At 42.3% G+C, this 18,389-nt stretch overlaps 1 protein-coding gene across 14 annotated transcripts in view; it reads left to right on the forward strand.

Moving 5' to 3' along the window:
* Nucleotides 1–18,389, forward strand: part of LOC138980426 (protein scribble homolog) — a 142,762-nt gene that overhangs the window by 39,081 nt on the left and 85,292 nt on the right. For 13 of the 14 annotated variants that reach the window (XM_070353294.1, XM_070353303.1, XM_070353307.1 and 10 more), the window contains exons 19-26: nucleotides 605–682; nucleotides 1,127–1,255; nucleotides 4,740–4,856; nucleotides 6,641–6,733; nucleotides 9,091–9,108; nucleotides 13,565–13,645; nucleotides 15,212–16,144; nucleotides 18,228–18,338. In XM_070353294.1, coding sequence (XP_070209395.1) covers nucleotides 605–682; nucleotides 1,127–1,255; nucleotides 4,740–4,856; nucleotides 6,641–6,733; nucleotides 9,091–9,108; nucleotides 13,565–13,645; nucleotides 15,212–16,144; nucleotides 18,228–18,338 — 1,560 coding nt within the window. The remainder of the gene's footprint in view (nucleotides 1–604; nucleotides 683–1,126; nucleotides 1,256–4,739; nucleotides 4,857–6,640; nucleotides 6,734–9,090; nucleotides 9,109–13,564; nucleotides 13,646–15,211; nucleotides 16,145–18,227; nucleotides 18,339–18,389) is intronic. The other variant, XM_070353296.1, reaches the window with a different exon arrangement.

An 18,389-nucleotide genomic window follows, 5' to 3' on the forward strand; every position in this document is an offset into this window, starting at 1 on the left:
CACATGGCATGTTTGGATAAAGATAAGGATAAGATTTTCTATAATCCACAAAAAAAACACAATAAGAATAGAATAAAAAATAAAAAAAGATTTTCTATAATCCTGTGAGGTTACCCTCATGAACATTCGGGTTACTTTCGCTCTGGGGAAAGTGAGCTGCCATACAGTACGGGGCTACCCTTTTCTTTTTTCCTGCATGCTTTGATCATGTTTCCAAGCCCTGAGACTTTCGCTGTGAATTTGGGTCTTTATCGTGCGCATGCGTGCACGCAGGGGTGTCTGGACACGGAGGAGAATCTGCACCAAGTTGACACTAGGAAATAAATCCCTCGCCGAACGCAGGGATCGAACCCACGCTGATAGCGACAACTGGTTTGGAAGCTAGCACGGCTACCGACAGAGCTATTTCCCTGAGAAAGATGGTACAAAGAAATGATTGAATGTAAAAAGAGAACTCCATTCAGGTTGTGTAAGCTGCTTTTCATTGGATGTGAGAAGTTCTTCATAGAATGCTCTTTGTTGGAATTGAAAGCAGTATAATAATGGAGCAGTGTAGAAGCAGAAATGAGGTAGTCAGACTCAGGATTCATTCTGTTGTGTACAGGCCGTCTTCATCTCCCGTGTCACGGAGGACGGACCAGCAGCAAAAGCCGGCATCAAAGTAGGAGACAAGCTTTTGAAGGTGAGATATATGTCATGTGTACTTTGGTTTTTACACCGCTTTTTTAGATTCGGGGAGTGAATAGGTTTCACTCTGCCTGTTTTTTTCTGTTTATGTGTATGTCTGTGTCTTTGTCCGCACATAGATCTCTAGTGTTTATGGGTCGATGGAGCTGAATATTGGTGTGCGCGTTCAAGTGGTGTATACAAACCTGTAGCATAAATTTACCTTTAATAGAAGAGGAGATATACCTACGACACTTTGCTGTGTGTGTGTGTGTGTGTGTGCGTGCTTGCGTTTGTGTGCTTGCGTGCGTACTTGTGTGTGTGTGTGTGTGTGTGCTTGCGTGCGTACTTGTGTGTGTGTGTGTGTGTGTGCTTGCGTGCGTGCTTGTGTGTGTGTGTGTGTGTGTGTTACCTACCTGTACATACGATAACGAGTGAAGTAAGACAGAATGGTGTGCAGGTGAACGAGAACAGCCTGGTGGAGGCAGATCATTACTTTGCTGTGGACGTGCTGAAGAACAGCGGGAACGACATCACCATGGTCGTCGCTAGGGAGAAACCTCTGCTCAACTCTCATCCACCTCTAGATGTAAGTGTGTGTGTGGATGACAGGGGGGGGGGGGGGGTATGTCAGTTGGCAGAGCACTGGACTTGTGATCCTAGGGTGACGGGTTCAGAACCGGCCTGGGACAGACACGGGTCAACTTTATGCACAGAACCAGAGAAACGGTATCTATGTCCCACCCCCGTGTCACCACTGTGGCACATGGAAGTGGCTGATAACACCTGAACGCGCACATACCTGGGTAGCGCGACTGGATTTTTCTGCTAGCTTTCCACTGGAAGGAAGCAACCCAAATGTCCCAGCAATACAGTATACTGTATATTTTATTGTCTTTGGGGAATTGGGTCAAGAAAATGTGGGCTACAGTGACAGAATCCCACTACCCGTTTTATTGACTCACATGCGAAGCAAAAGTGAGTCTATGTACTCACCCGAGTCGTCCGTCCGGCCGGCCGGCCGGCCGGCCGGCCGTCCGGAAAACTTTAACGTTGGATATTTCTTGGACACTATTCAGTCTATCAGTACCAAATTTGGCAAGATGGTGTATGATGACAAGGCCCCAAAAAACATACATAGCATCTTGACCTTGCTTCAAGGTCAAGGTCGCAGGGGCCATAAATGTTGTCTAAAAAACAGCTATTTTTCACATTTTTCCCATTTTCTCTGAAGTTTTTGAGATTCAATACCTCACCTATATATGATATATAGGGCAAAGTAAGCCCCATCTTTTGATACCAGTTTGGTTTACCTTGCTTCAAGGTCAAGGTCACAGGAGCTCTTCAAAGTTGGATTGTATACATATTTTGAAGTGACCTTGACCCTGAACTATGGAAGATAACTGTTTCAAACTTAAAAATTATGTGGGGCACATGTTATGCTTTCATCATGAGACACATTTGGTCACATATGATCAAGGTCAAGGTCACTTTGACCCTTATGAAATGTGACCAAAATAAGGTAGTGAACCACTAAAAGTGACCATATCTCATGGTAGAAAGAGCCAATAAGCACCATTGTACTTCCTATGTCTTGAATTAACAGCTTTGTGTTGCATGACCTTGGATGACCTTGACCTTGGGTCAAGGTCACATGTATTTTGGTAGGAAAAATGTGTAAAGCAGTTCTTAGTGTATGATGTCATTGCTATGTAAAGATCAAGGTCAAGCATGTGAGTCGTATGGGCTTTGCCCTTCTTGTTTGTACTTTTTTTAGCATTCATGTACAGTGGAGTCCAGCTATAACGAACCTGGGTATAACGAAATCCCGCTTTTAACGAACTGCCATTGATTTCCCGGCAGACAGCCTTCTATTTCTTACTTGTTACTTTCCGGCTACAACGAACCTTTTGAACTCATTTGCATAACGAACCCCTCTTATAGCAAACACGTTTTCATCGCCCCAGAGCCGTTTTGTCTCTAAAAGTCACAAGGCTACAACGAACTGATGTCAATAATTCTCTCCAAAGACAAAAATACACAAACACAAGTAAAAGTATACCCGTAACAAACGGTGGAAGAATGAAAATAAGCCGCACATCAAAGGAAGAATACAGAGTGGAAATATGTGTGCTCTGTGTGTGCGGCAGATCAAAGGCAGGTCCATTGTGATGCCTTGACACTGACCTTCTTCCCAGGGGTCAATGACCCAGTTTTAGCTATGAGAGGTGGTTCCCCTGTCATATCTGAGAGAGGAAACACTTCCTGCACCGGGGTCAGTGACCAAGTTTAACCTATGGGGCGGTCTCTTTGATGTCTTGAGAGGAAACATGGCCAGGGTAGTACCTAGTAGCTGAAACATGCATTATCACAAGTTGTTTGACTGGTACTCAGGCGGTCTCTTTGATTTTTTTCTTTGAGGAGGAAAAAAGTCGCGCCTTATGACCCGGAAAATACGGTACATGCTTTTACACGACTTTTTAAATTTTACTTCTAAAATTACAGTAAAGTGAACATTTGAACTATGCCTCTCTATGGATTATATTATGAAGCTGTTGAAAACATGCAGAGATTGTACTCCAAGGAAAGATCGATGGGACGATCATTTGAAGATGAGTGGGAAAACTTGTCTTGAGACCATTTAGGGTTGAAAACTCTACAGCGAATTATTGATATAACGAACTAAAATGTATCTCCCTTGAGATTCGTTGTACCCGGACTCCACTGTATTTGTGTTTTAGAAGGCTTCAGACTTTCGCTGTGATCCTGGATTCTTTATCGTGCACATGGGTTTTTTCGGACACGGAGGAGAGTCTGCACAAAAGTTGACACTGGGAAATGTATCCCTTGCTGACGGTGGTGTGGTCGAACCCACAACAATAGCGATAACAATGGGGTCGTGAAGCAAGGAAAATGTAAAAAAGAAGGAAAACAATAATATATACTAGACAAGAGGCGAAGCCTTCAAGGCTCACGTAAGAAATCAACAAACGGTAACACAAACTCAATCACTCCGTCACACATACACACACACACAGTAAGCATAGGTGACACGGTGCAAGAGTGCGAGACACTAGATCTAGATCTGTTTGTCTGTAGCCTACTTACGGGGACATGACTGCCAGATGGCCAGATCGACACAGCGCTTCCTCGCGCAGACACTGGAAACACGCTGTGCAGATTAACCTGTAGGAAATCTCCTTTGGTATCTTCTTTATCTATTTTTCTGGAGCTACGAAACCGAACAATGTGAAATCATCTTCTCCGAATCGGCGAACTGCAGCTCGGTGATAACTGTATTTATACCACAATCCTTCACGCGATCTGACCTAACCTTGACCCCTGACCTGGTCTACATACCACACACGACACAAACCAGTCACCTGTTTTTACTCCCCCAAAACCCCCCACCACCCGTTTTCTTTGGATACACACTTTAACTACATACGTGCCGACGAAATGTTGATCATTGCTTCAATAATTTGAAGCTGTTGCTTGGATAATAACCAGGTAAAATTAGTATTTCGGTGTTTAGTCTTCTTCTTCTTCTGCTTCTGCGTTCGTGGGCTGAAACTCCCACGTACACTCGTGTTTTTTGCACGAGTGGAATTTTACGTGTATGACCGTTTTTACCCCGCCATTTAGGCAGCCATACACCGTTTTCGCAGGAAGCATGCTGGGTATTTTTGTGTTTCTATAACCCACCGAACTCTGACATGGATTACAGGATCTTTTTCGTGCGCACTTGGTCTTGTGCTCGCGTGTACACACGGGGGTGTTCGGACACCGAGGAGAGTCTGCACACAAAGTTGACTCTGAGAAATAAATCTCTCGCCGAACGTGGGGACGAACTCACGCTGACAGCGGCCAACTGGATACAAATCCAGCGCGCTACCCACTGAGCTACATCCCCGCCCCATTGTGTTTAGTCAAATGTTAAAGTTTTTATCACACACATACACACACACACACATACACACGCACAGACAGACAAAGTTTAGCATCGCATAGGCTACACTTACGTGAGCCAAAAAGGACTGTATGTTTACAGTGTGTTTTCCATGTGTACCCAGGTGTCCGCGGAGGAGGCGGCAGTGGCAGTGGCAGCGGTCCCGGAAGACGACCACACCCACACCAGCATCGCCACTGTCTCCTTCACACCCGAACCAGAGATGGAGATTTACGGAGAGGTGAAGAATTTGATAATACTTGAGTGGGATTCTTCCGGTATATGCTGGAAATCCGGATTCGGTTATGGCCTTGTTTTTTTTTTCTTTTTTCTTTTTATATTTAGTCAAGTTTTGACTAAATATTTTAACGTAGAGGGGGGAATCGAGACGAGGGTCGTGGTGTATGTGTGTGTGTGTGTGTCTGTCTGTCTGTCTGTGTGTGTGTGTAGAGCGATTCAGACTAAACTACTGGACCGATCTTTATGAAATTTGACATGAGAGTTCCTGGATATGAAATCCCCATACGTTTTTTTCATTTTTTTGATAAATGTCTTTGATGACGTCATATCCGGCTTTTCGTGAAAGTTGAGGCGGCACTGTCACGCTCTCATTTTTCAACCAAATTGGTTGAAATTTTGGTCAAGTAATCTTCGACGAAGGCCGGGGTTTGGTATTGCATTTCAGCTTGGTGGCTTAAAAACTAATGAGTGAGTTTGGTCATTAAAAATCTGAAAATTGTAAACAAATTATCTTTTTTATAAAACGATCCAAATTTACGTACATCTTATTCTTTATCATTTTCTGATTCCAAAAATATATAAATATGTTATATTTGGATTAAAAACAAGCTCTGAAAATTAAAAATATAAAAATTATTATCAAAATTAAATTGTCCAAATCAATTTAAAAACACCTTCATCGTATTCCTTGTCGGTTCCTGATTCCAAAAACATATAGATATGATATGTTTGGATTAAAAACACGCTCAGAAAGTTAAAACGAAGAGAGGTACAGAAAAGCGTGCTATCCTTCTCAGCGCAAGTACTACCCCGCTCTTCTTGTCAATTTCACTGCCTTTGCCGTGCGCGGTGGACGGACGATGCTACGAGTATACGGTCTTGCTGCGTTGCATTGCGTTCAGTTTCATTCTGTGAGTTCGACAGCTACTTGACTAAATGTTGTATTTTCGCCTTACGCGACTTGTTTCTTTTTTCTTTTTTCTTTTTTTGGGTTCGGTTCAGGATTCATTACATTTTTCAGTCCCACCCATGATAATAATAATAATAATAATAATAATAATAATAATAATAACAGCCTGACATAGTTCTAAGCACCAAGAGGTGTTACTCTTCCGGCTTTTACCGGATTTCCGGTTTTTGAAAAAATCTGAAGCCCGAAATTCCGGTTTTCCGGGTTTTCAAAAAAAAAAGAAAAAAAAAAGCTTCGTTTTGCTAAGTTGAAATAACGAGCAGCGGTTCCGATCCGACTTTTGACACCGGTTCGCGTGCTTTCTCGGTTCGCTCCCTTGGATTTGCCGCCATCTTGCTTATTATGATTTGGTTTCGTCGGTGTCCAGAAACTTTCTTTCAAACTTGAGCATTTTGGACCCCTGCCTTTCAGGTTTTTTTATTTTTCCCAGTAACACCCATGCCTTACCCAAAAACAAAAGCAAAAAAAATCCATACATAAACAAAATACACAATAATGTACGTGATGAACATTTAAATAAAAATCAGTTACTCTCAATTACAAAAACAACATTTCTGTCGATTTTCAGATTGTGTCTTAGAATTTAGCTTGTACTTCTTCCTTCTTTTGAATGGGCTGCAACTCCTACATACACTCATGGTTTTTGCATGAGTGGATTTTTATGTGTATGACTGTTTTTACCCCGGTATTCAGGCAGCCAGATGCCTTTGCGTGGGATGCATGCTGGGTGTTTTTGTGTTTCCTAAAGTGTTCTGGTGGACCGGAGATGAAATTTGGAGCATTAGGCATTGAATCAATCCATGTTTGTGTTTCAGACAATCAAGATAGACCTGCGCAGGGACCAGGGAGGGCTGGGCTTCAGTATAGCCGGTGGTCGCGGCTCAGTGCCCTTCAAGGGAAACGACAATGTGAGTACACCTGCACTGCACTGACCCAGTTCTCTGTCGCCTAATGTTTCGCACATATGAACTAAAAACAAGTGCACTTGTACTCGCACTTAGTGGGAGCTGGTGGCACTGTTGATGTTATAATGGGAAAGTTTTGATGTTTTACTAAACGACTTCATACATCCATTTAACTACATTTATCACTACAGGACCTTTTTGCTCAAATTTTATCCTGTTTACTTGTAATGCTTTTAACTTTTCTATGTGATATATATGTCAATATGCAGCATCATTTGTAACAGTATCATTTGTTATTTCTTAAGACTTGGATTTACATTGAAGACATGGTGACAAAAATCACTTTGTGAAGTTAATTGATCAAGTTTTTGGCTCACGTAAGTGTAGCCTATGCGATGATAAACTTTGTCTGTCTGTGCGTGCGTGCGTGCGTGCGTGTGTGTGTGATAGAAACTTAAACATTTCCGAGTCTATGGATAAAGCTCGCATAAGAAGATTACGTCTCGGTCAAAAGTGTTTGACGTGTGTGATAGAAACTATTTGAAGACGTCACATTATGACGTAAGAGGGTTAGACGTCACGCAAAGGAATTACTGAAAGTCTCGGTCATTCTTATTGTGAGCGGGCCGAGACTAGTTGGCAGATCCAGGGTCTCGCTTCCTTGCACAGTTTCACCTATGCTTACTGTGTGTGTGTGTGTGTGTGTGTGTATGTGTGACGGAGTGATTGAATTTGTGTTACTGTTTGTCGATTTCTTACGTGAGCCTTGAAGGCTTCGCCTCTTGTTATTTATTGTTGTAGAAGTGAGGATTAGTTTTTGATAGAGGTACAATTTTACAAGATCAGAATGATGTTTTGCTGCTTAATTTGTTTTGAAATTAGTCGTTCTTTTCTGTCTTTCTATGGGAATTCATTTCATCTTCCCCCCACCCCAACACTCTTGAAAACCCAACTATCCTGCCACCGCCCAACCCCTACCCTCATCTTCCCCCTTACCCTTTTCATGATCGTTTATCAGTTATTAATTTGTGGAGGAGATATAAATGTTGTAAAACAGTTGTTCCATGAACTAGACAATAAACAGAATGTGCTAAAAAGATTGTCCTATCAAATCGACAAGAGACTGACTTGTAAAATGATTGTCCCATGAAATAGACAACAAACAGAATGTTGAAAAAACGATTGGTACTTTTTTGAACAAGACAGAGACAAACTTTGACTAATGACTTATGGAAGAGATAATATAAGTGTTGTAAAACAGCAGCCCTTTGTTTCACTTTGCGAGCAGCTTGTTCAGAGCGAATATGCCACAACGGTAGGCCTGCTTAGTCCGTATTTGTGTCGCTTTCTTGTCAAGTTGAAAACTATTCCTCTTCCCACTCGCTCCTATCCCTGCTTTATCTGGCTGGGTGGATATATGTTGGTTGTTGTCAGCGCTAGAGATTTGATGTCACTGGGAAAATATTTTATGTTCGCTTTGCTTCCTTGTGTGTCATCGTTTTATTGTTATTTGAGTTTCGGTTACAGTGGAACCCCCATTTTAAGACTCCCAAAATCCATGAAAATCGGGTCTTAAAAATAGGGGGGGGGGGGGGGGGTGTCTTAGAATGGAGATAAATTTACATAGGTTATGGACACAAAATATGAAAAGGCAAGTTTTTTTGTCTTTTTAGCTTATACAAACAAAAAAGGGGGTTCCACTGTATAATCATTGGAAATTGAATCGTATCTCTCAACCCAGATCCAGTGTACCAGATTGCTGAAATTATTTAAAATCAAATGTTCATTTCAGAAGTTAATTTGATATTGATTTGAAAAAAGCTAATATGGCAAAATATGTAGGGCAAGAAAAGATAATTTCTTCCAAGTAACGTGATCTGGTAACAGCATTCAAATTGAGAGGAGAAAAATGAGAGCGTGACAGTGCCGCCTCAACTTTCACGAAAAGCCGGATATGACGTCATCAAAGCTATTTATAAAAAAAATGGAAAAAAATGTCTGGAGATACCATACTCAGGATCTCTCATGTCAAATTTCATGAAGATCGGTCCAGTAGTTTTCTCTGAATCGCTCTACACACACACACACACACACACACACACACACACACACACACACACACACACACACACACACACACACACACACACACACACACACACACAAACACACACACACACACATACACATACACATACACGCACACACACAGACACACACACATACACCACGACCCTCGTCTCGATTCCCCCCTCTACGTTAAAACATTTAGTCAAAACTTGACTAAATGTAAAAAGCATGTCGGCTAAGAAAGTCAAAACTGTTTCATGACAAAGAATTCTCTTTCTTCATCTTGGCAGATATATGAACTGTTGGAGGTTTGTATTTCAATGAAAAGTGTTCCTTTATTTCACTTTGAGTTTCTCTCTCTACTCGTCACTCTCCTAGCTGTATTGTTGAACTGTTTGTTATGAAGACATGGTTTGCAGTGAACTGTAAAAACTGCATGAAAAGCGGCTGTTAATACAGTCATTGCATTGACTATACTCGGTGTAGATCCTTCATATTGATGTGAATGCAGTGTTTGTCTATTACATTCGGGGTGATGTGAGATTTTTTTTTTTTTAAATAATTTTTTTTACAGTGCTTGTCTTATCTGTTACGTTGGGTTGTCCATGGTGAACCAACAAGAACTAGTGTGAGATGTTGACTATCCGATTCCCAACACTTGGGAAATGTCTTAAGCCATTGAATGAAAATGCTTACTCAGCATATTTAAAGGTGGGAGGGGGGTCTATGAATGTTGAACGCTCAAGGCCCAACCAGTGAAGGCTACTTATCTGGGGCAATGACAACAACACATACCCGCACGCAACACACACACATGCACACACACCTGCGCGTACGCATGTACACACATGCACACACACACACAAACACACACACACATACATATACACACATACACACAAACACACATGAATGCACACACACAAAGCCGAAGAGAAAATTAACTTTTTAGGATGGTGTGGGTTTGGGCATCTGCCTTTTCTGTTCATGTTTCATCAATGCTAGAAATAGAATGGTCTTTTTAAATTCTCGCATGATCATGTGTTTGTGTAGTGTGTAGCAGTAAAACGCTGGTCATTCCTTACTCTTTGTCACCAAACTATGGATGTTGCTGGATTTATCTTCTTCTGCACATTTGCCAAAATGACCGCAACAGTTTCAGTAAGTTTGGGAAGTTTAATTAAAGGTACAGCCCCAACAGTTTCAGCAAGTTTGGGAAGTTTAATTAAAGGTACAGCCTTGACAGTGTCAGCAAGTTTGGGAAGTTTAATTAAAGGTACAGCCCTAACAGTGTCAGCAAGTTTGGGAAGTTTAATTAAAGGTACAGCCCTAACAGTTTCAGCAAGTTTGGGAAGTTTAATTAAAGGTACAGCCCTAACAGTTTCAGCAAGTTTGGGAAGTTTAATTAAAGGTACAGCCCTAACAGTTTCAGCAAGTTTGGGAAGTTTAATTAAAGGTACAGCCCTAACAGTTTCAGAAAGTTTGGGAAGTTTAATTTAAAGGTACAGCCTTAACAGTTTCAGCAAGTTTGGGAAGTTTAATTAAAGGTACAGCCCTAACAGTTTCAGCACGTTTGGGAAGTTTAATTAAAGGTACAGCCCTAACAGTTTCAGCAAGTTTGGGAAGTTTAATTAAAGGTACAGCCCTAACAGTTTCAGCAAATTTGGGAAGTTTAATTAAAGGTACAGCCCCAACAGTTTCAGCAAGTTTGGGAAGTTTAATTTAAGGTACAGCCCTAACAGTTTCAGCAAGTTTGGGAAGTTTTATTAAAGGTACAGCCCTAACAGTTTCAGCAAGTTTGGGAAGTTTAATTAAAGGTACAGCCCTAACAGTTTCAGCAAGTTTGGGAAGTTTAATTAAAGGTACAGCCCTAACAGTTTCAGCAAGTTTGGGAAGTTTAATTAAAGGTACAGCCCTAACAGTTTCAGCAAATTTGGGAAGTTTAATTAAAGGTACAGCCCCAACAGTTTCAGCAAGTTTGGGAAGTTTAATTTAAGGTACAGCCCTAACAGTTTCAGCAAGTTTGGGAAGTTTAATTAAAGGTACAGCCCTAACAGTTTCAGCAAGTTTGGGAAGTTTAATTAAAGGTACAGCCCTAACAGTTTCAGCAAGTTTGGGAAGTTTAATTAAAGGTACAGCCCTAACAGTTTCAGCAAGTTTGGGAAGTTTAATTAAAGGTACAGCCCTAACAGTGAAAACAGTTCTGCTCAACATCTCATATCTATATCTGCCCACGCTTGTACATGGGATAAGACCACCCCTCCACTTGGTCACATACAACAAGTCAACATCCATCAACATGATGCCTGTGCTGAATTTTTTAATAAATTGATTTTTTTTATAAAATTCTTGGGGTATTGTTACCCGCACCGTGGAAAAGTTTAGCAGCTCAATCCGGTTTTTGAAAACTTTTAAAACCTGAAAATCCGGTTTCTTAAAGTAAAACTTTGTTCCTTGTCCCTACAAGATAATAACAAAAAAAGCTTCAGGTTCTGGGGGGAGGGGGGGGGGGGGGATGCCGCCGTGGACCCTGGCCTTTTAGGTTTTTTTCACTTTTTGTGTGTTGGCCTTGAATATGTGTAACTGTAAGTGTTTCACGAACTGTCAGCAATGAAGGACATCCAGGCTGCTAGATTTCACTGTTAACTTGTGGCAATAAATGGTGACAGAGAGAGATTTAAAATAAAAGCAGTAGATTATTTGGTTTATTGTGATGCCTGATTCAACTTGCGTCTTGCAAGCAATGCATGTTGTTCATAACGAGCATGTGGTGAATTTGGTTTGGTGGTCAACCTGCTGTGAGAATTTGTTGTCTGTTGTTGTCCTCATTGTTTTGTAGTTGTACCCGTAATTATTACTCTAGTCGTCAACTATTGAGATGCACTTTTTTTCAAAAGAGCCCATGTGGTTAACTTGGGACTATGCCCTCTTGTGTTTGCGTAAGACTTTGTACAGTGCCAGATTTCCTGTCATGAGAACATTGTTTCAATGTAAGAATCAGCAAAATTATGTGAAAATGACTTTCAAGTCCTTGATCAGGCATGGCTTTTCCCTCCCTCCCCCTCCATCCAATTGGCAAATTTCACTGTATTTTCAAGTGATCTTTATTTATAATGATATTTCAAGTTTGCAAGATTCGGATTATTCATGGAGGGGGAATGGGGATTTGCTTTCAGGCTTTTCTTTCCTTTATAGGTATGTGTTTTCTAACTTTTTGGTGTGGGGGGTGGCCGAATGTTGTTGCTGAACAAGAAATCTGTAATTGAACCAAACTTGTCTGTTGCACTTATGTACCTGCCCGCTCCCTGGATGGCTTTCTGAGACCTGAGTATGCAGAGCTGTGTTTATAATCGCCTGTTACCCAGACGTGAATTTTTATTGTATGGTGTAACTGTCTCTTGCATGATGATAACATTTATGTTGTCATATTTATCCCAAGAAAATGTCCCTTGAATTGTGTCCAGTCACATCAGTTAAATATTTTTTATTAAACTTAACCTGTCAGCATAGAGAATGCAGTAAGTTATTCATAAGTTCACAACTTACATCCACTGAAAACAGTTTAGATTTGTGTGAACTGATATTTCAAACTCAAAGGAAACCTTGATGTTTCCATAGTGTATTATTTTCTCTGGCTCAGAATTATTAGGCCAAAAAAAAAAAATTGTCTGTTTAGGGTAACATGACCAAAAAAAGTAGGGTCGGTAGGTAGGTAGGTTTTTTTTTTGTTTTTTGTTTGTTTTTTGTGTGTGTGTGTGTAAATGCTATGTTGGCTGAACATTCACTTCTTATATTTGATGAATACATGTTTCAAAACTAACGTATAAATAAAACAGAGAGAAAGGGAGAGAAAGAAACGCCAAATGTCTCTTTTTAGCATTTTTACCTCTTTTTTTTTCTTTTTTCTTTTTGAAATCAAAAAAAAGTTTTTGGGTCGGCGCCAAATCGATAGGGTCGGTCGGGTTACCCTAAACAGACAATTTTTTTTTTTTTTGGCCTTAGAACAGTTAGCACAAGCCAGCCAGTGTGTCAGTTTCATTGCAAATCCAGTCACTGTGTGCTGATGACCTAATGTCAGTATTTAGTGTATCTGAAAATGTACTTCTTCCATAAAGTATTGTCTTAGGCCAAAAAAAAAAGGTCTGTTTACGGTAACCCGACCGACCCTAGTTTTTAGGCCCGACCCTAATCTTTTTTTTGGATCGTCTGAAGAAAAAAAAAAAACGCATCCAACAGCAGACGACAGAAGGGAGGTAAGCTCAAAGTACTGTTTATAGTTATGTTGGGCAAAAACAGGGATTGCTGAGAAGAAATGAACTGTGAAACATCATAGAGAGGGGAGAAAGAAAAAAAAAAAATTTGAAAAAAAAGAAGGAAAAAAAGCCGACCTACCGACCCTATTTTTTCACCCTATGTTACCGTAAACAGACCTATTTTTATTTTTTTTTTGCCTTATAAAAGTTTGCTTATGTTTCTTTAAAGGGCCTGGGGGGGGGGGGGGGAGCTGGAAGGGTAAAGGGAGTACTTAGTGATGAGTGTTGACAAAATAGTTTTTAGGAATGTTATCATAGTTTATTTCTTTCTTCTGGTTGCCAAGCGCATTTTGTCTTTGAAACTACTGCCCAAAAATGGCGTTATATTTTCTTTTTATTTATTTTTTCTCTGGATCCAAAACATCAAATATATATATATATATAGGGTTGAAGATGGCAGAGACTTGTATTCGTTTCAGATATTTAATCGTCATCATTGTATTTGTTGCAGGCAATCTACGTGTCCAAGATAACTCCAGGCGGGAACGCTGATCGTGATGGCCGTCTGCAAGTGGGCGACAGGATTGTTTCGGTGAGACACCAATTATTAGAGAGATTTGTGGATTTTGAATGTTTCCGAGACATATTGACGAAGTGTAAAAAGCCAGCTAATTCCTAATGCTTTAGTAGTGAATAAGTCATGAAATGTTCAGACAGTTAAAAATAAGGACAGAGGGTGTAACTTCTTCTTCTTCGTTCATGGGCTTAGACTCCCACGTTCACTAATGTTTTTAGCACGAGTAGATTTTTACGTGTATGACCGTTTTTACCCCGCCATTCAGGCAGCACCTGCCGATTTCGGGGGAGGCATGCTGGGTATTTTCGTGTTTCTATAACCCACCGAACTCTGACATGGATTACAGGATCTTTTCCGTGCGCACTTGGTCTTTTGCTTGCGTGTACACACGAAGGGGGTTAAGTCACTAAGCAGGTCTGCACATAAGTTGACCTGGGAGATCGGAAAAATCTCCACACTTAACCCACCAGGCGGCAGCGACCGGGATTTGAACTCACGACCTCCCGATTAGGAGGCTGACGTCTTACCACCATGCCACTGCTCCCGTCTGTAACAACTCAACTGCCACACTGTCATCGATTGTAAATGGAAATATTTGTATTCCCTCAGTAGTGGTGACATGTTAAGACAGCAAATAAGCAGTTATAAACCTCCCCCCGTTTACACTACATTGGGTGTGCACGTTAAAGATCCCACGATTGACAAAAGGGTCTTTCCTGGCAAAATTGCTGTGGCACAGTCAATAATTGTCTAACTATACCCGTGTGACTTGGAATAATAGGCCGTGAAAGGTAAATATGCGCCGAAATGGCTGCAATCTACTGGCCGTATAAAATTTCATCTCACACGGCATCACTGCAGAGCGCCTAGAACTGTACCCACGGAATATGCGCGATATAAGACTCATTGATTGATTGATAAACAAGGAAATGCAGTCAGTGCATGATAGCCACTCTGTCAGCAATTACAGTGGCAGTGTTTATAATTAGCTATTGTAATGGAAATATTTGTATTCCTTCAGTTATCTTGACATATTTAGACAGCAAATATGCAGTTACAGTTGGGAGCCCCTTTTTTTGTTTGTTTGTTTGTTTGTTCGTGGGCTGAAACTCCCACGGCTTTTACGTGTATGACCGTTTTTACCCCGCCATTTAGGCAGCCATACACCGCTTTCGGAGGAAGCATGCTGGGTATTTTCGTGTTTCTATAACCCACCGAACTCTGACATGGACTACAGGATCTTTTTCGTGCGCACTTGGTCTTGTGCTTGCGTGTACACACGGGGGTGTTCGGACACCGAGGAGAGTCTGCACACAAAGTTGACTCTGAGAAATAAATCTCTCGCCAAACGTGGGGACGAACTCACGCTGACAGCGGCCAACTGGATACAAATCCAGGGCGCTACCGACTGAGCTACATCCCCGCCGGAGCCCCTTTTAAGACCTTCAACAATCTGAGAAAATCAGGTCTTAAAAAGGAGAGTCTTAAAACGGGGGTACATCTACACAGGTTATCAACACAAATGATGAAAGCCATGCCACACTGTCGGAAATTTTAACAGAAGTTTTTATGTTTTCTCAGATAAATGGCGTGGACCTGACAGACGCTCGCCACGACCAGGCGGTGTCGTTGCTGACGGGCATCGACCGTGTGGTCAACCTGGTGGTGTACCGCGAGAAGTTCGTCCCCAAGGGCGCCACCCCGCCCCAGTCCTCCTCCTCCACCCCCTCCAAGGTGCAACGTCTGCCGCAAATGACTCAGCCCGTCATCACCTGGAACCAGACGTCCCCGGGGGCAGGGGGCGCCTCTCTCACGCTATCCCAGCAGCCCCCGTCCCCCGGGGGGAGTCCTAGCAGCGCGTCAGGCGTGACGACGAGTTCCACACGGTTGAGCAGCCCCGGGCCGGCGTACAGTGCCGCGGTGCCCACCAGTTACACCCACTTAGGACAGAGCTCCCCAACAGCCGGGGGAACGTCCCCATCGGCTGCGTTGAACTCTTCGTCGTCTCCCGCCTCCATGACGGAATCGCCGAAGATTATCTCCCCTCCGAAGACTCTGTCGTCTGAGTGGACCACCCCGCCCAGTGCAGTACAGCCGCCCAAATTCATCTACCCCAGTTTTAATCGCTCCTCCACCTCCTCCACCCACGTTACTACCACCACCACCACTCCATCCATGTCTGCCACCACCACCACCCCCGCTGTGGGACACTCGCTCAGTTTCGCCCCCTCCCTCTCCCAGTACCCACGGACTACAGAGAACAAAGAGATTGTCACCTCGCCGGGTCAGACCGTTAGCATGTCCGCCTCCCCGGCCCGGACGTACCCTAACTTTGTCGACTCCCGTGGTGTGGGAGTGAGTGACTCCCTAGTGAGTGGTGTTAGCGGGCAACGAGACCAGATCAAACGTTTGGACTTGAACCATGTGCAAGCAGGGTCGCCCGTTGATTCAGGGGTTGCTGCGTCTCCCACGTCGCCGTCTTCCGATATCTCTCCTCAGCCTTTCCCTGTGGAGGTTGGTGTCTTTTATTTTGTGTCGTCTTGGAAGAGTGTGAAAGTATTATTATGAATGCGTGTCACCGTGTCCATGCATCTGCATTGATACAGTGGAACCCCCTTTTTAAGACCTCCAAAAAATCGTACATATCAGGTCTTAAAAACGGGTGGGCTAGTGGTAAGGCGTCCGCCCCGTGATCGGGAGGTCGTGGGTTCGAACCCCGGCCGGGTCATACCTAAGACTTTAAAATTGGCAATCTAGTGGCTGCTCCGCCTGGCGTCTGGCATTATGGGGTTAGTGCTAGGACTGGTTGGTCCAGTGTCAGAATAATGTGACTGGGTGAGACACGAAGCCTGTGCTGCGACTTCTGTCTTGTGTGTGGCGCACGTTATATGTCAAAGCAGCACCGCCCTAATATGGCCCATTGTGGTCGGCTGGGCGTTAAGCAAACAAACAAAAGGACCTCCAAAAATCGTACATATCAGGTCTTAAAAAGGAGGGAGTCTTAAAGAAGGGGGGTCCCGCTGTAGTATAAATGCGTGTCAACGTGTTCATGCATCTCCATAGAGACAGTGGAACACAGTTTTTAAGACCTCCAAATCCAATAATCTGAAGGAAAAACATCAGGTCTTAAAAAGGAGGGAATCTTAAAATGGGGCTAGATGTTATGAACAGAAAATCAAGGTCTTAAAAAGGAAGAAGTCTTACATTGGGGGTCTTAACACTGTAAAAGGGGGGCTCCAATGTGGTTGGTATAATCGACAAATGATTGGCTCACGTAAGTGTAGCCTATGCGATCATAACTTTGTCTGTCTGTGCGTGCGTGCGTATGTGCGTGCGTGCGTGTGTATGTCTGTGGTAGAAACTCTAACATTTGAAGACGTCACATTACATTGACGTCACATTATGACGTAAGAGGGTTAGACGTCACGCGAAGGAAGTACTGAAAGTCTCGGTCATTATTATTGTGAGCGGGCCGAGACTAGTTGGCAGTCGTGTCCCTGTAAGTAGGCTACATGCAGACAGACAGATCTAGTGTCTCGCTTTCTTGCACAGTTTCACCTATGCTCTTTCTCTCTCTGTCTCTGTCTGTGTGTGTGTGTGTGTGACGGAGTGATTGAGTTTGTGTTACTGTTTGTCGATTTCTTACGTGAGCCTTGATGGCTTCGCCTCTTGTTATAAATATGTGATTGTGTCTGTGTGTTGATCTGTAGTGAATGGATCTGAGGGTTACAAATTGTATAGGATTAGGAAAGCTATAGAATGATAATGGACAATGGGTAGATGGAGTGTGGAAGGGTGAGGAATAAAACCCTATGGTGTGTATACATGTGTGCGTCACTCTGTGTGTGTGCTACAATTGATAGCTTGACTAATTGTTGGAGTATGGATATATACCCTAGTGCTGTGTGTCTCTGCCTGTGTGTTTCTGCAGGTGCTATATTTGTGCAGTAACTTGAGTAAGCATTATGATTAAGAAGGAGAGATCACTGATCAGTTGAAAGAACGTCAACATCAACCAAATCAAACGCTTTAAGATTGCCTTCCACATTTCTGCATACATGCAAATTGCTGTCAGATATGTCACAGTTCTGTTTTGCACTCAATTTCCAAGTCCAGCAACTCATGTTTTGGTGTACACTACAGGTTTTATGTAACATTTTGTGTCGAATCTGATGATCTGATGATTTTCAGCAGGACAACAATACGAAACTGCATTCATTTTAATGTTGCTATGGTCAAGAAATGTGGTGACAATGGTTACTTTTGGGAAATTGGAGTAACTCAGCAACATTGTTTTTACTTGGGTAACAAAATGAAGATCTGAAGTGTGGTTTTAATCTATGTGAAGTGTGAATCTATAAATCTGTGATATATATTCATGTATGTAAAAAAAAAAAAATTTAAAAATCCAAATCCGATATGTTAATTTCTACTTTGATCTCCTAAAAAATTTTAAGATTTGTGTAGGTATTTAAACTTGAGGAAATTGATTGTGGCATCCCTCTAGCATGTGTTTAAACTTGACATTTGTGAACGCTTTGTCTGATGTTTGCATTTGTGAACGTTCTTGTCGAACTTGTGTACTGTCTGGCATCAGGATGTGCGGATAATGAAGGCGGGTGGTCCCCTGGGTCTGAGTATCGTCGGGGGCGTCGACCACTCCAGTCATCCCTTCGGTGCAGATGAACCGGGGGTCTTTGTATCAAAGGTCAGAGAGGTTTTCATTGTTATTAGTTTACAGTTGTTTCCCCCTTTAAGA

Source organism: Littorina saxatilis, linkage group LG11 (genome assembly GCF_037325665.1).
Source record: "Littorina saxatilis isolate snail1 linkage group LG11, US_GU_Lsax_2.0, whole genome shotgun sequence".
NCBI lineage: Eukaryota > Metazoa > Mollusca > Gastropoda > Littorinimorpha > Littorinidae > Littorina > Littorina saxatilis.